Here is a 21,461-nt window from a genome sequence, read left to right as displayed (position 1 = left end):
TTTTTGATAAAAAGGAGATATAGATCTCAATGTTTCTTCTGATTAATAGTCAAATACAAAATAGTGATGATGATGTATGTAGCTTTTCTTCTCTCCGTGCTTCACACTTTATCGACTGAGAAGATTGTTTTGACGGTAGCTTTGCTTTGTGCTTGATCTTCTGTAGAGGCTTCTGTAGATTTTCTTCTCTCCGGGCTTCCCGCTTTATCGGTTGAGAAGATTTTCTTGACATTCAGAGAAGGGCTTTATACTTGATCTTCTCTTTAGTCGAAGTTCGGATCTCTGAAGAACCTTGCTTTGTCTTTGGAGAAGGGCTTGAGAGCTTCTTTTTCTCTAGAGGGAGAGCTTCTGTCTTTTGAGAGAAAGTGATCCAGATCCTCTCTCAATGAGAGAGGCTCTTGTATTTATAGACTTAAAGGTAATTTAGCTTTCCTATTATACCTCAACTTAAAGAAGTTTAATTGATTTGTTTAAGAGACTAAATTTGTCTAAATCCCATTTAAGGATTCTATGGATTATTATTGGGCCAAACTCATTTATTTAAGTATAAGGCCTAATATTTAATATGGATTACTTGGATTTGTTGGGTTATGGGTTTTATCTACGAAAATCCAAACCCGAACCATATGAGGTCTGTCCTGATTTACAGACCCCCAATTTAGATTTGTGGGCTCAATTTTGATTTGGTGGGCTTTTTGTTAACTTAAAAGGCTACAGGGGGCCCGTTTAAATTTTGATACCTACAAATGCCCCCTCAATGATGCGTAGTTTGAAGCGAAGCAAAAGGCAGGGCATCATTGATCATGCTTATAATTAATGGTGGTTGGAGCTTTAGGAGAAATCAACCAAGTATGAGGAGTAGTCTTTTTAATCCTTTTCTCGATTCTTTTCCCCATGCCTATTTTCTTACTCACATATTAAGATTTTATTTTTACTAAAGGTCCTTGAGATCAAATCATATTAGCAATTCAAAACCACAAAGCTCTACATTTCATGAAGAAAACTTAGATTCAAGGAAAAATATTTCTTATTTAGCCTAATCCAAGGTTTTAAAGAAATGAGTGGCTATCGAATTTCCATCGAACTCCACAACTTAGAATTAAAATTCAATGGAGAATTTTATTTGGCTCGTAGAATTTTATGATCTACAAGCATGAGATGTTAGATCATATTTTATATGAACCCAAAGTGACCTCAAAATCCCTTAGCAAGATTTGAATATTACCAAGTTAGTAAGCGTAGCTTACTATCCTTCTCTTTATGTTTTTTTTTTACCAATTTTTTATTCTTATTTTTGGCGGTTGTGTAAACCGTTTTGAGGCTTAACAATTAAAAACTGGGGTGTCAATAGAGAGTTGCTGTTTAAGAAGTAAAATGTTAGGGTGCCGATATAAGTTATAACAAACTAAAAACCCAAAATCTCTTCTATGGTTCAGCATGTTCTTGAGAGTTCGACAAATCAATGCGTTCTCTCTTGCTCTTTGGGGAATAACAGCGACTCTCGGTCGTTTCCTCTCTCTCAAACCTTCTTTTCTTCTCTTCTTCTTCACGTCTTTACCCCCCACAACTGTGTCCAACAAGGACTTCTTCTTCTACAAACCGATCGAGTCGGTTAGACGAATATCTTTCGATCTTTCTGCTATTAATGGCTGATTCTTGAAGGGATTTGCAACAACACATCGATTCTTGGACTACTACATGCCCACAGGTACCCTCCTCTTCTTCTACTTCTTCTTCTTTAAATTTTTTTTTTTTTTTTTTCTTTTTGCCCAAAACATTTTTTGTTTCTTTTTGCCCAAAACATGGGCAGCAACCTCCACGTTAGGAATTAATAACCAGATCTTTAACATCAAACATCTTGATATTTGCTTTTGAGTTCTTCGTTTGAGAATCAAAGATATCGAAACTCACATCCTTCAAACACACACATAGAGCGAGAGAGAGAGATCAAAAACCCATGAAAACCGTCTCTTAGATTTCATGGTTTCAAGACCGACTCGTCTATTTTTTCTTTTGCTGAATTTTTTTTATTTTTTTTATTATCAGATTCGAAGGAAGAAACATCAGTGGGTAGGTCCTTTTACTACCACGTTTTATTTTTTATCTTCTTATTTATCTTGTTGTTGTCGAACAATTTCATCTCTTACACGTGCTTGAAGATCAATCTAAAAGTTGAAGCTTCCTTTCATCAATCTGTAATCTTATAACAAGATTTGGGCTGTTTTTTATTTTTTTCACTGTTAGTAAATCAGAAAAAAAAAATTCTCAGTCCCCATTTTTTTACTTCCATGCCCTCTTCAAAAAGTAGATTCTTCGCATCGCATGTTAGTGCTTTGTATGGTGGGGGCACCTCCATTGGAATAGTCTTAGGTGTCCATGCATTGTTGAACCAACAGGGGCTGCCAAAGTCTTTCCATGCATTTTTTTTTTTTTTGCCAATGTCTTTATACCACCAAGAGCAGCCCCTTCTGTTTTGAGATCTAAATTTTGAGATCTGAATTTTATTCTATGTTGTCTCTGCTGCCACATGACCCATATGCACACGTGCACAAAATTCTGAATTTTAATCATGTTCTCTACTTGTGGTATGCTCATGATTACTTCATTGATATCCCAAAAATTTTCAGACTTTTGGAAAGGAACTCATTATTCAACATCGAACCTTAACTTAGGACTTGGATTGCCAATATATCAAAATCTTTGTAGACCCACGACCCTAATAAAATTGGGGGTCTTGTTGAGGCTACCAACCCATCAAGTTTCTTCCGAAAAAAAAAAAATTTCCATGTAAATTTTGGAGGGAGTGGTCTTTTTTGGACTCAATGAGTGTGATTCTTTGTCTGAGTCATTATAATTGATGGAGAAGAAAATTCTTTTGCTGATTAATCAATTCAAGTCAAATAATATTGATTAATTTGACAAGAAACTTGATTCTGTAGGTGTTTTCTTTGCCACATCTCTAAATTTTTTTTTAATTCAATGAAAACATCGTCTAGCCACCCATGATTCAGTAACTTCCACTAAAGTATAACAAACATTTTTTTTTTAAAGGTGTGTTGAACAATATGGATAGAGGTCTTGAGTATATATAATACCCTTCTTGAATTGATTCCAACTTTGGTTACTTTGTCTCTTTTTCTCATTGGGTCTTGCCCCTTTATTTTTTTAGAACTTGTGGATGAATTAATATTGAAATTTCTCTTTTTTCTTTTTTACAGATCCAAGTCTATCAATAATATTAATACAACGATCTGATTCTTTTGAATCAATTGCAACCCAGCTACAGCTTTGAAACCATAGGAAGGTATGGACCTTAGTCATTCCTTCCCAATTTTTTTGAACTTTATCATCTTCGCATATCCCTTTTTTTATAGGAATTGTAGCAAGAATTACAAATCGAAAACTTATAACCCTTGTTGGCCAATTTTTGGGGCATCTGTTTGTTAATCTGCTTAGTGGTAGACAATGTTGACTTGTTAAAAATATTGCATGATAAACGATGTACACGTAGAAGAACCATGGGACAAATATTTGTCCAGCTACTTAGCCAATCTCTAGCATAACTGTTCATCAGTAGTGCTTAGGAGGTGACAACGCCAACTAGCTGACAAACATCAATTGGTTTGCAGAATCACGGGACGCAAGATTTGTATACACAGAAGAACCATGCGACGAACTATTTGTTTAGCTGGTTGGCCAATATCTAGCGTAGCTTTTTATCAGTAGTACTTAAGAGGTGACGACATCAACTGGCTGACAAACGTTAGCTGACTTGCAGAATCACGGGACACAAGATTTGTATATGCAGAAGAACCATGCGAAGAACTATTGTCTAACTAGTTGGCCAATCTCTAGTACAGCTGTCCATCAGTAGTGCTTAGGAGGTGATAACGTCAACTGGTTTGTAGAATCACGGGATACAAGATTTGTATACATAGAAGAATCATGCGACGAACTATTTGTCCAACTAGTTGGCCAATCTCTAGCGTAACTGTTCATCAGTAGTGCTTAGGAGGTGATCACGCCAACTGACTGACAAACGTCAACTGGCTAAAAAAATCACGAGACTCTAGATTTGTATATGCATCAGAACCATGCGACGATCTATTTGTCGAGCTAGTTGGCCAATCTCTAAAGCAGTTGTTCATCAGTAGTACTTAAGAGTGGATAACATCAACTGACTAACAAACGTCAATTGACTTGTAGAATCACAGAACACAAGATTTGTATACGTAGAAGAACCATGCGACAAACTATTTGGCTAACTAGTTAGCCAATCTCTAACGCAGTTATTCATTAGTGGTACTTAGGAGGTGATAACGCCAACTGGCTAAAAGAATCATAAGACTCTAGATCTGTATATGAAGCAGAACTATGCGACGACCTATTTGTCCAGCTAGTTAGCCAATCTCTAAAGTAGCTGTTCATTAGTAGTGCTTAGGAATGGACAACGTCAACTGAGTGACAAATGTCAACTGGCTAGAAGAACCATGCAACAAATTATTTGTACAGTCAATTGGTCAAACTCTAGCGCCAAAACATTATTGAGCATGATGACCTTTTTTTTTATTCATACCCTTATATATCTCTAATCAATGCGACCCTCATACTTAATGAGACATGTTATTTATTTTATATTTTTTAAACATGTGTATTCAGTCCCTTTTTTTTTTTTTTTTTGAATTTCGCAGAATTGGCAAGGGACATTCTTTCCAAAGGTCTAAGGAACAAAAATCATTCCAAACGGAGCTTACCACATGAAGGTTGGGTAGATGATCCTGTAAATCCTTCTCAAAAGGGAAAATGACTTTGTTTTTCCCATGTTATGATAATCGATTATTCAAGAAGAGGGAACATTTCATCCGTGGAGCTGAAGTTTGTTGTGCGCACACCGATGACTAGTCCTTTGAAGGCGCAAGATACAAAAAGGGACACATCACTTGATATGACAGCTTTTAGTGAATATTCTCCAACAGCTGACTTATTCCTTAGAGATGAGATTGACACGGAGCGTCAGTATCTTTATGTCATCCTCGACATCATGACCAAGCTCGCAATTGTCAACAGGCTATTTTGACATAGAAAATCATATAATATTTTACTTGATGGGATTCATATATTGAACTTTGAGGCGACATTCGATATCTCAGTGGTTTTTGGGACTGGAGCTTGAATGTGAGCCATAAACTACAGAGTAAAAAGTCAACAGCTTCCCTTGGTGAAGTTATATTTGCAGCTAGTAAGGAGTACAGTCGTCCTAACAGCATGTATCGAGCTTTATGTGAGTTTTGGTGTCCCGAGACTAACACTTTTGTAACGAGTCGTGAGGAAGTTGGCATTTCTTTATGGGAAATGTAGAAGATTTCTGGGCTTTCTATCACGGGTGAGTATTATGAAGAGGTGGTGCCTACTTTTTATGAACTCATGGGTTGCAACGGTGTTTCAAGACTTCCTCTTTCTTGCCAGTATCTATTCAAAGCGTATGCTTTACTAATTTTTGAAAAGAAAAGTGATTGTGTTAGTCATAGTAAATGGCTTGATTTCTAGTACACCAAAGCTGAATGGATTTCTAATCATCGTTTGACGGTAGAGTATAAAGAGATAGCAAAATCCTTTTACTTTGATCATCGTGACCGTCAGCATCTTAGAACAAAATTACGAAGACATTTTTCTTCTCAGGTTACTTTGGCTAAGGGGGGTCGTAAAGAGGGAAAAATATCTATTTATCAGACTCGATTTTCCTGTAAATCAGAATGTTGAAGATGAAGCCATGATAGGTGCATATCTCTCATTGTGGTTATGTCGTTTTGTTCTCCCTTGCGAGGATAGTGATGTTATTCATTCAGATACTTTTAAGGTAGCAGCATTGATGGCCCTAGGTACTACATTCAGCTTGGTACTTGTACTTTTGTGTTGTTTATACAAAGGTTTAACTCAGACCTATTGGGGTATGAAAACATAAATAGTTGTAGGTGCTTCCAGGAGTTATTGTCCCCTTCATTACTTGTTTGGGTGGGTTGGACTTCATTTTCCTTGGGGAGTGTTTGGTGATCTTGATGCTGACTTTGGACCTCCGTATTTGGTTCGTACAACTGGTTATAGCCACCCCATTTTGCACTCGCCTGATTAATCAACTCGTCAACCCGATTGCAACGGTTTCCAATGATGGATGATTATTCTAATACTTTATTTTGTTACCAGATATGTTTCAAAAATCAGAATGAGGTATCTCAAATTAACATAACTGTAGAAACCACGCTACGCTAGGAAAATATAACCCCAAAAGTTTAGAAATCATCATTTTTCAAACAAAAAGAAGTTTCACTATAAAAATCACTAAAAAATGACCACATTACCAAAATATCCCTAACCTTAAAATATCCCTAGAGCTTACGTTATGCTTAGAAAAAATCTTTCGAACACATAAAACAACAAATCGAAACCAAATAAATCATTTTGCTAATTTTCACAGAATTTGATAAAATTACAAAAATGCCCCTCATAAAGTTCACGACCATTTCACATAAAAAATTTCATAAATGACACAAACCAATATTTTTATTGAATTCCTTACGAAAAATCGATTCTAAAACATCCTAGAACATAAAAAACCGACTTAAAACGCGAAAATCCTCTTTGAGGGCAAAACGATAATTTCATAAATTTTATAATTGAAAATTTCGAAATTAATAAATAAAATATTAAATAATTAAATTGAAACATTAATAAAATTAATTTAAAATTTTAAACTAAAAAATTCAATCAATCAGGCTCTCAGGTAAAATTGTTGAGGTTGCCAAGATATTTCTTCAAGGACCCCTCCATTTGGGGTCCAAAGAATTAAATATATAATAGAGGGGGGTTCTCCAAAAAATTAAAGTCAATCAAGCAAGACTAAAGTCAAGGTATTCAATTCAATCAAGTAAGACTAAAGTCAAAATTAAAGTCAATTAAACAAGACTAAAGTCAAGATATGAAAGTCAATCAATTAAGACTAAAGTCAAAATTTTAAAGTCAATCAAATAAGACCAAAAGTCAAAACTCTAATAAAGTTCTAATTAAATAATAACTCTATTTAATAGAATTCTAACTCAAATATAACTCTACAACATGGACATCCTCTCTTGGGTTAAGGGGGTAAAAGTATTAAAAAAAAATTGAAGAGGTATTGTTGAAAAAATTTAAGGTTAAAGAGATAAAAGATAAAAAACAATAAAATGGGTTAAGGGGGTAAACGAGAAAATGTAGGAAAGTTATAGGGGCATGTGTAAAGAAAATAATATGGGTACCACAAAACCATAACTTGATTGGAGGATTGAGGGGGTAAAAGTGTAAAAAATAAAATTGAAATGATACTATTAAAGAATTTTAAGGTTAAAGAGGTAAAATATAAAAAACAATAAAGTAAGTTGAAAGGGGTAAGAAAGAAAGAAATATAGTAAAGTTAGGTGTGAAGGGTAAAGAAAATGAAGTGGACCTCACCTAATTATAGCTTGATAGGAGACTTATTCCCCCCACCTCACCCCACACATAGACACAAAAAATGTAGCATTGTTGGCCCTAAAGTCGGATTAAGGAGTGAAAGCGAAAAAAATAAAGTTAGAGGGTATTATAAAAAAAATTTGAGATTAAAAGGGAAAAGATTAAAAATAATAAAGTGGACTAAAAAGGTAAAAGAAAAAAATACAGTAAATTTTTTGAAGTTAAGAGGTATAAAATAATAATAAAATAGATTAAAGAGGAGATATAATAAAGTTAGGAGTAAAGATGAGAAACAAAAAAGTGTGGTGTAGGTTGATTAGGTATTTATTTAACGAAAAAATTGTAGCTAAGGGGACAATTATCAACAACTCAAAAAATACAAAATTGTAACAATTCAGTTGTTAAAGGGATAATTAAGTGGACCCTAAAAAACTATAGGTTGATGGGAGGGTTAAAGGGGAAAAAAATATAATAAAGATAGGAGTGAAGAGTAAAGAAAATAAAGAGGGCACCACAAAAATGGGCCCTATCGTTGTTATTGAAATTTCTGAAGGATATGTTAAATTCAAAATTTAGAGGGAGTGAAGAGGAAAGACAAAAAAGTGTTGTGTAGATTTGATGAGACATTTGTCTAACCACAAAACTGTAGTTGAAGAGACATTTATCCTAACTCAAAAAACACAAAACTATTGTTTGATGGGAGTGTTAAATGCGTAGATGTGAAAGAAAAAAAAAATTAAAAGGGTATCATTAAAGAATTTTAAGGTTAAAATGGTAAAATATGAAAAATAATAAAGTAAATTAAAATAGATAATAATATATATATAGTAATGTTAGAAGGAGTGAAGAGTAAAAGAAATAAAATGAACCCCACAAAACTATAATTTGATGAGAGGTTCATCCCCATACAAAACACAAAAATGTAATATTGTGGGCTCTAAAGTCAAATTAGAGGGTAAAAGCGAAAAAAATGTAATAGGAGGGGGTATTATTGAAAAAAATTGAGATAAAAAGGTAAAAGGAAAAAATAATAAATTGGCTGAAAAGAGTGAAAAATAAAATATAGTAAAATTAGAGGAATCAAGAACAAAAGTAATAAAGTAAGTCTTACCATTTTTATTAAAAAAGTTGAGGTTAATAGGTAAAATAATAATAAATGGGTTAAAATTGAGATTTAATAAAATTAGAGAGAGTTAAAATAAAAAAAATAAAAAAAGTGTGTTGTAAGTCGATAGGACATCTATCTAACGACAAAGCTGTAGTTGAGAAGGCATTTAACCCCCACTCAAAAGTCCCAATACTTTTGTAGATGTGCCATGTTAAATCAAAATATACGTGGCTGATGGGGCAATGGCACAAAATCAAAGATCTTTTTCTTTGGGATATACGAGGAAAAATATATACGGTTTTGTGCCTTTGCCACGTTAGCTGCGTATATTTTGCTACATCAATTTATCATTAGTCTATATATATATTACTGAAATATTGGCAAAATCACATTTTCTAAAATAAAAATTCAACTGAACTAAGCCTTGTCAAATGTTATCCAATTTATTTTCAGCCTATATTAAATCCTAAACCTTAAATAAATTTGTTGATTTTTTCATAATTTGTTTTTTAAAATAATGATCTTTTATTTAAGGATCTCCATAAGGCTAACAATCTCTCTCTCTCTCTCTCTATATATATAGGGTAGCGTTATTTGGCCAACAGTTTGGCAAACACATTTTTCAAAACATGGGTTAGAGGTCTTGGAATGGGCTGATTTTTGGTGAGGATGATCTCTACGGTGAGGAGATCATCATCACCAAAAATCAGCCCATTCCAAAACTTCTAACCCCATCAAAAATGATTTACAAAAAATGGACGGTTCACGATTTTTCAACTTGTAAACTGGGACTAGAAGTTTTGGAATGAGCTGATTTTTGGTGAGGATGATCTCCTCACCGTAGAGATCATCCTCACCAAAAATCAGCCCATTCCAAGACCTCTAACCCATGTTTTGAAAAAGTGTTTGCCAAACTGTTGGCCAAATAACGGGACCCATATATATATATAGGGTCGGGTTATTACGACCCCCTTTGTGACACACCATTTTGTCTTATATGGGCAAAATGTTTGGAATAAGCTGATTTTTTGTGAGGATGATCTCTGTGGTGAGGAGATCATCCTTGCCAAAAATCAGTTCATTATGAAACTTCTAGCCCCATGTTTACAAGTTGAAAAATTTTAGACCGTCCAATTTTTGTAAATCAATTTTGATGGGGTTAGAAGTTTTGGAATTGGATGATTTTTTGCCAGAATGATCCCCTCATCACAGAGATCATCCTCACAAAAAATCAACCCATTCCAAACATTTTTGCCTATATAAGACAAAATGGTGTGTCGCAAAGGGGGTCGTAATAACGCCATCCTATATATATATATATGGGTCCCGTTCGGCACCCTAACTTTACCACACACTTTAACAAACGCGTTTTGTCCTACATGGGTTAGAAGTTTCGGAATGGGCTGATTTTTGGTGAGGATGATCTCTATGGTGAGGAGATCATCCTCAAAAAAAATCAGCTCATTCCAAAACTTCTAACCCCATAAAAAATGATTTACAAAAAATGGACGGTCCACGATTTTTCAACTTGTAAACATGGGGCTAACATTTCGGAATGGGCTGATTTTTGGGGAGGATGATCTTCTAATCATAGAGATCATCCTCACCAAAAATCAGCCCATTCCAAAACTGTAACCCATGTAGGACAAAAAACGTTTTTAAAGTGTGTGGTAAAACTAGGGTGCTGAACATTTCCCTATATATATATATATGGAAATGTTCAGCACCCTAAGTTTTACCATACATTTTAACAAACGTTTTTTGTCCTACATGGGTTAGAAGTTTTGGAATGGGCTGATTTTTGGTGAGGATGATCTCTATGATTAGAAGATCATCCTCCCCAAAAATCAGCCCATTCCAAAATGTTTAACCCCATGTTTACAAGTTGAAAAAATCGGACCGTCCATTTTTTGTAAATCATTTTTGATGGGGTTAGAAGTTTTGGAATGAACTGATTTTTGGTGAGGATGATCTCCTCACCATAAAGATCATCCTCACCAAAAATCAGCCCATTCCGAAACTTCTAACCCATGTAGGACAAAACGCATTTGTTAAATTGTGTGGTAAAACTTAGGGTGCCGAACGGGACCCTATATATATAGGGTCAGGTTCAAGGGACATATGAGAAAACATATGAAAAAACAATGTAACATTAATAAATATTCAAAATATGGGTTAGAAATTTCGGATTGAGCTGATTTTTTGTGAGGATGATCTCTATGATGGAAAGATCGTCTGGAAAAAAAAAATCAGTCCAATCTGAAACTTCTAACCCCATTAAAAGTGATTTAGAATGTGGACCGTCGATTTTTTACCAATTTTTGTCAATAATTTGTAAATCACTTTTGATGGATTTAGAAGTTTCTGATTAAGTTGATTTTTTGTGAGGCCATCCTTGCAAAAAATCAGCTCAATCCAAAACCTCTAACCCATATTTTGAAAAACCATTGTTTTTTCATATGTTTTTACATATGGCCCTTGAACCGCCCCCATATATATATATATATATGTGGCTCGTCAATAAAGACGAAGCTCCCAAGACTCTAGACTATTCTACAAAGGGGTGGAGCTAGTATGCAGTCAGTGCGAGCAATACCCTCCCCCATCTCCACCAAATTTGAGATATCCCAATATTTTTCACTAATTACCTGTCCCATTAGCCCCCACTCCTTAACCTCCTCCCCTATTTGCCCCCACCCCCTCACCTCCCCTCAATTTTTGCCAATACAAAACTGTAGAGATACCCCTCTATTTTGAACTAATCACATGCCCCACTCCCTGACTACCTTCCCCATTTGCCCCTACCTACTTACCTCCCTCCAATTTTTGTACACTAATTTTTGGAAGATAACATTGCATCTTGACTGGGGCTCCTCTCATAGACTACTGGGACTCCTCTCATTGACTAATTGGAGATAACCTAAATATCCTTTTCTTCAACTTCAAACAAAAAAACCTAGTAGTTTGTCCCCACTACATGCAAATCCTGGCTCCGCCCCTGAATTTTACAATATTTTTGTGGCAAGACATGAGTTTCCAGACATTAAAGGAAAGGTATGGATAGAAAAATATTTAGAAGGGTAAATTACTATTTTGTGAGTTAAATATGAAGAAATTGTTCATTTTAATTCCAAAACATGAAAAGTCAGATAGGAGATCCTCACTTTTATAACCAGCGAAATTGTCATATTGAATGGAAAAAAAAATCAAAGATATCGCACTACCTTAAACCAGCGAGATAGTCCGAAAAACCTGCCATCTCACTCTACATGTTTTGGGAATTATAATGAACAGTCAGCTGAAATGGGAATTTCTTCAAAAGTTGATCACGTTTAGGGAAATTTCTCTATTTAAAGACATGTCTGGTTAGTAATTTCCAAAAAAATAAAAAATACTTACCTGTTTTGGTAAAAAGCCAATTTATTTAATTAACCATATCATGGATTTCTTCTAGAGAAAAACTTCATAAGTTTCTCTTCTAAAGTGTCACGGTCACCCTTTATTAAGTAATGTTTAACGTAATCTCTTACTATAAACCAAAAAAAAACGTTTAATACTTCTTTAAAGAAATCAAGCCAAGCCTTAGGATATTCTTCTGGACAGTTTGATAATTTCAACTTTTGTCAGATTCTTGTTCTTCGGTTTTTTCTCTGAGGTAAGATGTGTGACATAGCCAACAACCCTTATCGTCAAACGCATAAATTATCTCTGAAATTCATTTGAATCAGCTTGATCATATATAAAAAGGGTTATGATCCTTTGACTTATTAAAAACACAAATTCCAACCCTCACGATTATCCTAGAAATACATGACATATCCTCGAGATGCATGTGTCATCCCCAGATTGTTAGATTCCGTGTTAACTAAAACTAAACTTGAATAGGTCTATATACTTTGGCAAGTCTTTCTACCTTCTCCCTTGGAAAAAAAGGCAACAAATTTATGAGACCATTTCAACAATATCTCTCAACCTTTCTATAAATAGATATAATTGTAGTGTTAGAATTCTTACCCTTAAGAACATCAAGTTAGAAAGTATTAAGGAAGAAGTATAATGGGTTTCAAGTTGTTTGTAGTTTTTGTTCTCTTTGCCTCACTTTCATCCCCTTCCTTTGCCTCTGATCCTAGTCCCCTCCAAGACTTTTGTGTTGCCATCAATGACACCAAGCATGCTGGTATCTTCATAGCTTTTTTTTATCATTGTAATTTTTGTAGTTTATATATACAAATGATAGCTTTCTTATTTTATTTTAATATTTTTAGCTGATCACATTGACTAATGCTTAGTTAATTTTAAATTGCAGTGTTTGTGAATGGGAAATTCTGCAAGGATCCCAAGCATGCAACAGCTGAGGATTTCTTCCTTTATGGGCTCAATATAGCTGGAAACACATCGAACCAACTTGGGTTCAATGTGACTCCAGCTAATGTGGACCAGATACCAGGACTCAACACTCTTGGCATCTCCATGGCTCGCATAGACTTCGCACCCTATGGTCTCAACCCACCCCACACGCATCCCCGAGGCACCGAGATCCTAACAGTCTTGGAGGGTAGACTTTATGTCGGATTCGTCACTTCCAACGCCGATAATAACCGCCTCATCACCAAGGTCCTCAACAAGGGCGATGTGTTTGTATTTCCTATTGGGCTCATTCATTTCCAATTCAATGTTGGGCACACGAATGCGGTCGTCATTGCTGCTTTGAGCAGCCAAAACCCTGGGGTCATCACCATTGCTAATGCAGTCTTTGATTCAAAACCACCCATCTCAGATGATGTTCTTGGCAAGGCCTTCCAAATTGACAAGAATATGGTTGATTATTTACAAGCTCAATTTTGGATGCCCACCAAGTACTAGAACTACTACTACTACTAATACTTCTAATATAAATAATTCAATTTGATTTGTTTTACAGATCTTATTATAATAAATGAGATGATTATGTTGTTTGTCTTTACAAACTGAGATAAAATAATCAAGTATTTTGCTTAGCGAATAACTATCTTTGTCTCGTTTTTTATTTCTTGTCTATCTTCTTTCATCTCTATTGAACTTGGATATTTACACGTTATAGTCATAATGAAAAGGAGCATTTGCATATTGGGCTTGGACTCATTGCTCGGTATACATATTGCAATGCAATTTCAAAGTCATTGGTTTAAGAACTGATTAACATGAAAGAATTAAAACGGGGGTATTCGTGCATTTTGATAATGGGGAGAATTTGCACCTTTAAGGCAATGCATTCACAATGAGTATTATACAAGATTTTCTGATAAGACAATCAATTTGAAGTAGGTGTTAAGTTTGTGGCTTGTATTGTATTTACTTACAATAATATACACATCAAATGGGTATATAGCCGTGGATTATGATTGTATATAAATGTTAAAAATGTGACCGGGCTGATAATTCTCCAATCCATCATACAACCTCTCTCAAAATACTTACTACCTTTCTTATTTTGTAAGTCTAAGTAGCCTTACTAACATAGTGAGGAAAAAAGGCATTACTATGTCTCATACACTGTAAAAAAGATGTCGAGATCTATAAAACTTATCATCGAAATCTGAAAAAAATCTCAACGTCTGCTTTTATGTATCTTGAGGCCTTTTTGATGGTTCATGGGGGCTTAGTAAGGCCTTTTTCCTCTGTGTGTTAGTCAGGAAAGTGTTCAGTCATTTTCTATTTTACTTTCTAATAACTTTGTATTAATTTTTTTGGATCAAAATTTTTTTTTGTAATTTTTCTTGGAAAATACGATATGATAATATATAAGGTGGCGGATAAATTTATTTTTGTGAAATAAAAAAATTTGGCTTGAGCATATAGTAAGTCATAACCCTAAGGTCTTGTATAACCTGAATACATCTTGCACTCAAAGTATATTCTTTTTGACAGGTGCCTGCTACTTAATTTAGTTGATAAAGTCTTTGGTTGATGATACCAGAGATCTGAGTACAAATCCCACCAGCACCAAGTTACCGAGCTCATTAAGAATAAGGTTACTGATCCCCAAAAAAAAAATATTCATTTTGGATTTTAATGATTTATAATAAAAACACATGCAAGAAGTACTTGAATGTTGAGATGGCCACAAAAGGGGTAAATTCGGTGCGACACTTTTAAACACCAAGTGAGAAAAGGGGTAAAATCGACGGACCTTTGTGTCGAATTTACCCTTTTTTTTTATGTAGTGCTTGATCAATGTACAATAATACCTTCATATAAATGCAAGCAATCAACTACTTGAATGCTGAGAAAGACACCAAAATTCGACTATGAAAATGCACTAAATTCAACGGGCCTGGCTACTTAAAATTTGTTCAACGGCTTAGTCCAGTCGTAAATTCGTGGGCCTTGGTCCGTCATTTTTTTTCGATCGAGAGCTGCTATTGGCAACGCAACTATTACTTATTACACCCCAATTTCATAAATTATTTATCACACCTCCATTAAATATTAGAACACACTATTCAAACATTAAAAAGGTTTGGCTCAAATTATTATTTCAACATTACAGCACTCGTTCAAAAAACTTCAGTAGTTGTTACAATTATGATTTGGGGTCATATAAAATCTTAAACAAAAAAATATATCAGGAGAAAAAAAATAGACAGAACTTCTATTAGCACCGGAATTTTTACTAATTCTTAACCATTTACTTATTTTTCTTTATTTTTAATTGGAGTGTAACTAGTAAAAGTTGAGGTGCCAATAGAAGCTCTCTATCTTTTTTCAATCTCTAACCTTCTTCTCTCTTCCATCTAGTGTTGACCCAGGGAAAAATCAGAAAGAAGAGGAATCGATGAATACTCTTCAATTTTCAAAAGGTTTTACATGAAATCGAAAAAGCCACAAAAGTTGGAGTACGAATAGTAGCTCTCTTTTATTTATAAAATAAATATTTAACTAATTTAAACTGTATTATTTAATCAGAAAATTACAAAAAAATGATTGACTAAGCTAATTAAAATTTTATTTTATAAAAATAATTAATTTTTAACAATTTAAATATTTATTTTACAAATAAAAATTCGACCTGGTTTTTTATTTTTATTTTTTCTAATCATCGAATAAAAAATATTTATTTTACAAATAAAAATTTATTCATTACTTTAAAATTTTAATGCTAGGTGTGACGGAAAACCATTTTCCTTGGGGGGATAGGAAATAAAATGATTTGCTGCTAATGAAGGAAAATCGTTTTTGTTGGCACAAATTGTTTTCCACGTAATTTTCTAATTTTTAACGCACCAAACACTTAAAATAGCAGTTTTTCACGAAATTGCAATTTCCACCTGATTTCCATACAATCAAACGTACCCTTAGTTGACTAAGACAAGTTTTCACAAACTCAAACAATATTGTAAAAATATTAAATTAGTCGTCTCAGATTTTGGACAAGGCAATTTGATGAATTTGTTGGAATTTTTCAAAATATAAAATTGTTCTGTTTTTTTAGTTATTTATTTTTTGGGTCTTAGTTATCTGAAGTTGGATTTCTGGGAATTTCTATGGAAATGGTTTAGTCCCACATTGTTCACAAGTGAAAATGTGGGAAGACTAATAACAATGAGTAAATAAAGACATGTGTCTTAATTGAATTAACTTTACAGATTTTATTCAGCGTTTGAAGGTGGTGGGAAGTACCACCTGCTTGCGCATCATGCGGAAAAGCAATAGGGGTTGATCCATCATGTCTGATGGATTGGGTGCGATCTACACCACATGATTACATTGGTATCCGATTGGGTGTGTTGGTTCATGATTTGTATCTGATTGGATCCGTTGAATTACATGGTGTCCAATCGAATGTGATCGGAACTGTTAAATTGAGCAGATCCAACAAACACATGTTAATGATGAAACACACTTCTTTGGTGGGATGAGACTTGGATCGTTAAATCTAAGATCAAACACGATCAAACAACTCGTGACCCTAGAGACATGGGTCATGATTCTTGGTAGGGGCAGAGCTACGATTTTGCCCATGTGGGGAAACCAAGAGTGGAAAAAATTTTGTGGGGACAACTAAGAATGAAAAAAAATAGTTGTGAGGGCAATTAAGAGTGGAAAATTTTTTGTGGAGCTAATAGTGGCAGATTTTTTTTGTCATCCACTAAAATCTGTTGCAATAGCTCACTAAACCATGCACTTTGAAAATTCTTCTCCGGGCAAGTGCTCTCCCAGGCCCCACTGTAAATCCACCCCTGATTCTTGGTCAATAGCCACAGAACTAACTATAAATAGCCACTCAGAAATCTTGTTTACTCTCCGAAAAATAATATACTTTCCTAATTCAAAGCTTAAAAGATTGGCATCATAAAATCTTTCTTTTTTTTTTTTTTATTATTTATTTATTTATTTTTTCTAAGTGTTTTAGGCTAAATTCAAATCGTACATAATATGACTTAACAAAAATTGAGTGTAGGCGTCATTGTATCCTACAGGCAATTTCTCTTTAGATTCGTTGTCTACTTGTTTTTCAATCCAGAAGGGAGAATAATTGTCTATAAAAGCTCCATAGTGATCGAGCCTTAAAGTCTGAATTGTTTTAAATCAGTTTCCTTCACTGAATTTATTCCAGTTTTCATAGTCTTTTTCCAACAGAATCATTAATTGGTTGGTTTGGAGAGTGAGATTTCAGACAAGCCATCTGGATGTCTGAGTTTTTAACCCTTTGCTAGAAAGGAATCTCGTGAGGAGTAAGAAAAATGCAAATTTGCCAGGTTAACTTTTATTTTTAGAGTCCGGATAGCACAATATGAAAAAAACTCATATTCGACGGCCCAATGCCGTTGAATTTCGTAAAATTTGATAGATCATGGCATCAAAATTTTCATTGTTGAATTTTATCTTTCGATGAGTCAAAACCATCAAATTAATGGAGGATGGGAGAAATTTGACGACTCTAAGCCATCGAATCTAAGGAACATCACAAGTTACGACAGCCCGAGGCCATCAAAGTTTGATTTCTAAAGTTTATGGGCCTTGGCCAGTCAAATTTTCCCGTAGAATTTTCCATTTTTCAGATAGTGTTGTATGCACCCAGGGTGAAGGATTCAAACCCTCTTCCCACACCCCAATACACGCTACATAAGCCAAAATCCAAGGAATTAACACCTAAAACATCTCCTTTTTTGGATTATGGGTTACATGGCATGTATTGGGGTGAGGGAGGAGGGCTTTAATCCTCCATCCTGGGTGCATACGATCCGCACTCCTTTTTTTTATATAAATGTTTAAAAAACATGCCTGGTTAGTTTCAATAAAATACTCATCCGGTTTGGTAAAACACCAATATATTTAATTAACAATAACGTTGATTCTTTTAGAAAAATACATGAAACTGTCTTCATCACCCTTAATTAAGGAATGTTTAAAGTATCCTTCCAACCTTAACAAATAAAGGTTTAATACTTCATTAAAGGAATCAAGCCAAGTCTTAGGATATGCTTTTGGACAGTTTTGATCATTTCAACTGTGTCAGATTTATTGTTCTTTGGGGTTTTCTCTGAGGTAAGCTGTTTGAAAATATTTGTAGTGACATGGCCAACAACCCTTATTGGCAAACGCATAAATTCATAGCATCAAAATTATCTCTGCAATTCATTTGAATGTGCACTTGATCATATATAAAAGGGTTGCGATAGTTTGACTAATTAATAAACAGAAAATTTAACTGTGATGTTTATCCTACGAAAAATCCTCGGGATGCGTGTGTTATCTTTATTGAAACCACCCATCCTAAATTTGATTAGGTCTACATACTTAGGCTCTAAAGATTTGATACAATTTTTCAAACAGATAATCTTTAGTTTAGTGCTTTGAGGACTTTGCCAAGTCTTTCTACCTTCTCCCTTGGAAAAAACAAAATGCAAAAAATGTATGAGACCGTTTCAACTGCTTCTCTCAATCCCTCTATAAGTAGACATGGTTATAATGATAGAATTCTCACCCACACTAGAGGAGCAAATTGTTTGTGTTTTTCTCTTAGTTGTTAATTAATGAAGAAGATAATGGGTTTTCACTTGTTTGTAGTTTTTGTTCTCTTTACCTCACTTTCTTCCCCTTCCTTTGCCTCTGATCCTAGTCCCCTACAAGACTTTTGTGTTGCCATCAAAGACAAGGATGATGGTTGTCACTCCCTTTTTTCTCATAGCATTCTTAATCAGAGTAGTTTATATATATGATCACATTGACTGATGCTTAGTTAATTTTAAATTGCAGTGTTTGTGAATGGGAAATTCTGCAAGGATCCCAAGCTTGCTACAGCTGAGGACTTCTTCCTTTATGGGCTCAATATACCAGGAAACACATCAAACCAACTCGGGTTCAATGTGACTCCAGCTAATGTGGACCAGATACCAGGACTCAACACCCTTGGTATCTCCATGGCTCGCATAGACTATGTGCCATATGGTCTCAACCCACCCCACACACATCCCCGAGCCACCGAGATCTTAACAGTCTTGGAGGGTAGCCTCTACGTCGGATTCGTCACTTCCAATGCCGATAATAACCGCCTCATCACCAAGGTCCTCTACAAGGGAGATGTGTTTGTATTCCCCATTGGGCTCATTCATTTCCAATTCAACGTCGGACACACAAACGCAGTCGTCATTGCTGCTTTAAGCAGCCAGAACCCAGGTGTCATCACCATTGCTAACGCAGTCTTTGATTCTAACCCACCCATTTCAGATGATGTTCTTGGCAAAGCCTTCCAAATTGATAAGACTATGGTTGATTATCTCCAAGCTCAATTTTGGATGCCCAGCAAGTACTAGAACTACAACTATTATATTTCTACCATATTTAAATAATGCAGTTTGACTTGTTCTACAGATTTTAATTAATATAATAAATGATTATGTTGTTTGTGTTTACACACTGAGATATTATCAGTAGTTTGCATCAAATAAGTATCTTCTTCTCTTATTTGATTTCTTATCCATCGGTTTCCCTCTTATGGAACCTGCATGGATTGCTTGGATGGTTAGGCGTTATCTCTATAATGAAAACGAGCATTCATGTATTACATATTGCAATGCAATTTTGAGGTTGTGGGTTCAAGTAGTCCTTATTAACACGAAATAGGATTCTTTTCGTGTATTTTGATAAAATAACAAAAAAAAAAAAAAAAATTTGGGAGAATTTGTACCATTTGAAGATGACTGTAAACACCCCAATTTGACCGAATAAGCCCGCAAGCTCAATCGAATTTAGTGAAGGAACATGAATCAAGAGAATTTTGATCAATTGAGTAAGACCCACTTTAAGTAAGATCAAGTAGACCAAGGCATATGTAAGAATTTTAATTTTTCCCTGCCCTTAATGACTAATGACCAAGCATAAGCTTGCCAGGCCACCGGTCACCTATCGGGCAGACGATCTATTGTTTTGACATTCATTTGGTTCTTGAATAGGTCAATTTTTGCTTTGTTTTTACTCACCTACATGCAAGGCAATTTTGTTCTGAGATCAATTTTCTCACCAAAAGTCAATTCAATTGGGCAGTTACAAGCCCATGTGTGCACGAGATTTGCTTAAGGAAATGATTATCTAAGCCTTCCCTAATTGGTCTATTCCTCAAGAAAACCTTCTCAACTCCTACAATTCCCATGAGTTAACCTTTTCCTAATTTCCCCCTACAAGGTTTTCTGATAATCTTCTCATTCTTCTAATCTTGCCTCCAAGTCATATTTGATCACCATTTGAGTTGAATTATCTCTCTAACCTCATGTCATACCCCAAGTTTCAAGATCCATAAACCGACCCATTACCACTATTTGAACCATGATCCATAACTTAGGGGTAATTTAGGAATAATCCACTTACTCACATCGGTAAAAAATTACGTGCTGAATCTAGCTAAAAGCATTATCTAAATCCTTTTCTTGGAAACATTCAAATAGCACAATTTAACACACTTTCAATCAAAAATTCATAACTTGCTCAATTTTTATCGAAATTTAATGAAACACCCAATTTTAGAATTTAGAAAGATGGTTGAAGTAACCCCAATATAAATATGATAAACCAAATAAAATATTTAATTTTTTGGTATAAAAATATCAAACAAAGGTTTTGTATAATGACACAATTTAGGATTTAACAACACATCGTGTGACTTCTAACATTTTTACACACTTCAGTTTTTATTTGAAAGTAGAGATTTTTAAATTCTATAGAAATTACTGAAATCTGGGATCCAAGAAAAATATGAAATGTATTTTAAAATCATTGTTCGGCATGTGAAATATTTTTACAAAAAATAGAGGTATAAAATGGGTTTCTTATAGTCCTATTTAGTAGGTTGGACGATCAAATCCGAAATAAATATTTTTGTTATTTAAATAGTATGGGACGAAAGCTATGTCGAAGTTAAGTTTCAAAACCTATTCCTCAAAAAAAAAAAAATCAGAACAAAAAGAGAAGTTTAAGCAGGGATTGCAACGAAATAACATAGGTTTTCGTTTTCTATTTATTTATGTTATCCACTAACAGTGACAACAAAGACGACTCGATTTAAAATATAATAATTTTTAAAAATTTAAGAACAAATATAAGAATATGCGTGAGTGAGTTACATAATTTTCTCCAAATGGTATCACATCATTTCAACAACAAATGAATATTCTACAACCTTTCTAATAACACATGTTAAAAGGAATCAACATCCTTACAAATCTATTTTTCTAAAGCAATTAATAACAAAGATCCTTAAAATGAAAATCCAACACATTTATTCAATAAATTGATTTAAAATAATTCTAATAAGCATAAGATAACATCAAGAATTCTCCCCAAAATCCTATACACCCTTAATCATGGAAGCAAATCAACTTAAGAAATAAAACAT

The 21,461-nt window shown here is 34.3% G+C and overlaps 2 protein-coding genes and 1 long non-coding RNA gene across 3 annotated transcripts; all 3 read left to right on the top strand.

Moving 5' to 3' along the window:
• Nucleotides 1-1,450: 1,450 nt before the first annotated feature.
• LOC147410439 (uncharacterized) lies at nt 1,451-6,606 on the top strand. The gene is made up of 4 exons (XR_015176690.1): nt 1,451-1,708; nt 2,047-2,070; nt 3,219-3,304; nt 4,692-6,606. It is a non-coding gene; the product is annotated as an uncharacterized LOC147410439 (long non-coding RNA).
• Nucleotides 6,607-11,633: 5,027 nt separating this feature from the next.
• LOC147410438 (germin-like protein subfamily 1 member 14) lies at nt 11,634-13,609 on the top strand. Its single transcript, XM_086435438.1, has 2 exons — nt 11,634-12,767; nt 12,897-13,609. The coding sequence occupies exons 1-2, from the start codon at nt 12,647-12,649 to the stop codon at nt 13,451-13,453; spliced, it is 678 nt and encodes a 225-aa protein (XP_086291564.1). The 5' UTR covers nt 11,634-12,646; the 3' UTR covers nt 13,454-13,609.
• Nucleotides 13,610-18,569: 4,960 nt separating this feature from the next.
• Nucleotides 18,570-19,438, top strand: LOC147410437 (putative germin-like protein 2-1). The gene is made up of 2 exons (XM_086441292.1): nt 18,570-18,736; nt 18,830-19,438. Exons 1-2 carry the CDS (start codon nt 18,607-18,609, stop codon nt 19,384-19,386), a joined length of 687 nt encoding a protein of 228 aa, XP_086297418.1. The 5' UTR covers nt 18,570-18,606; the 3' UTR covers nt 19,387-19,438.
• The last annotated feature ends 2,023 nt before the right edge of the window (nt 19,439-21,461 follow it).

This window comes from Akebia trifoliata, chromosome 1 (assembly GCF_017979445.1).
Source record: "Akebia trifoliata isolate Shusen 1 chromosome 1, ASM1797944v1, whole genome shotgun sequence".
Classification (NCBI taxonomy): Eukaryota; Viridiplantae; Streptophyta; class Magnoliopsida; order Ranunculales; family Lardizabalaceae; genus Akebia; species Akebia trifoliata.
This window is presented reverse-complemented; position numbering and strand designations above follow the sequence as displayed.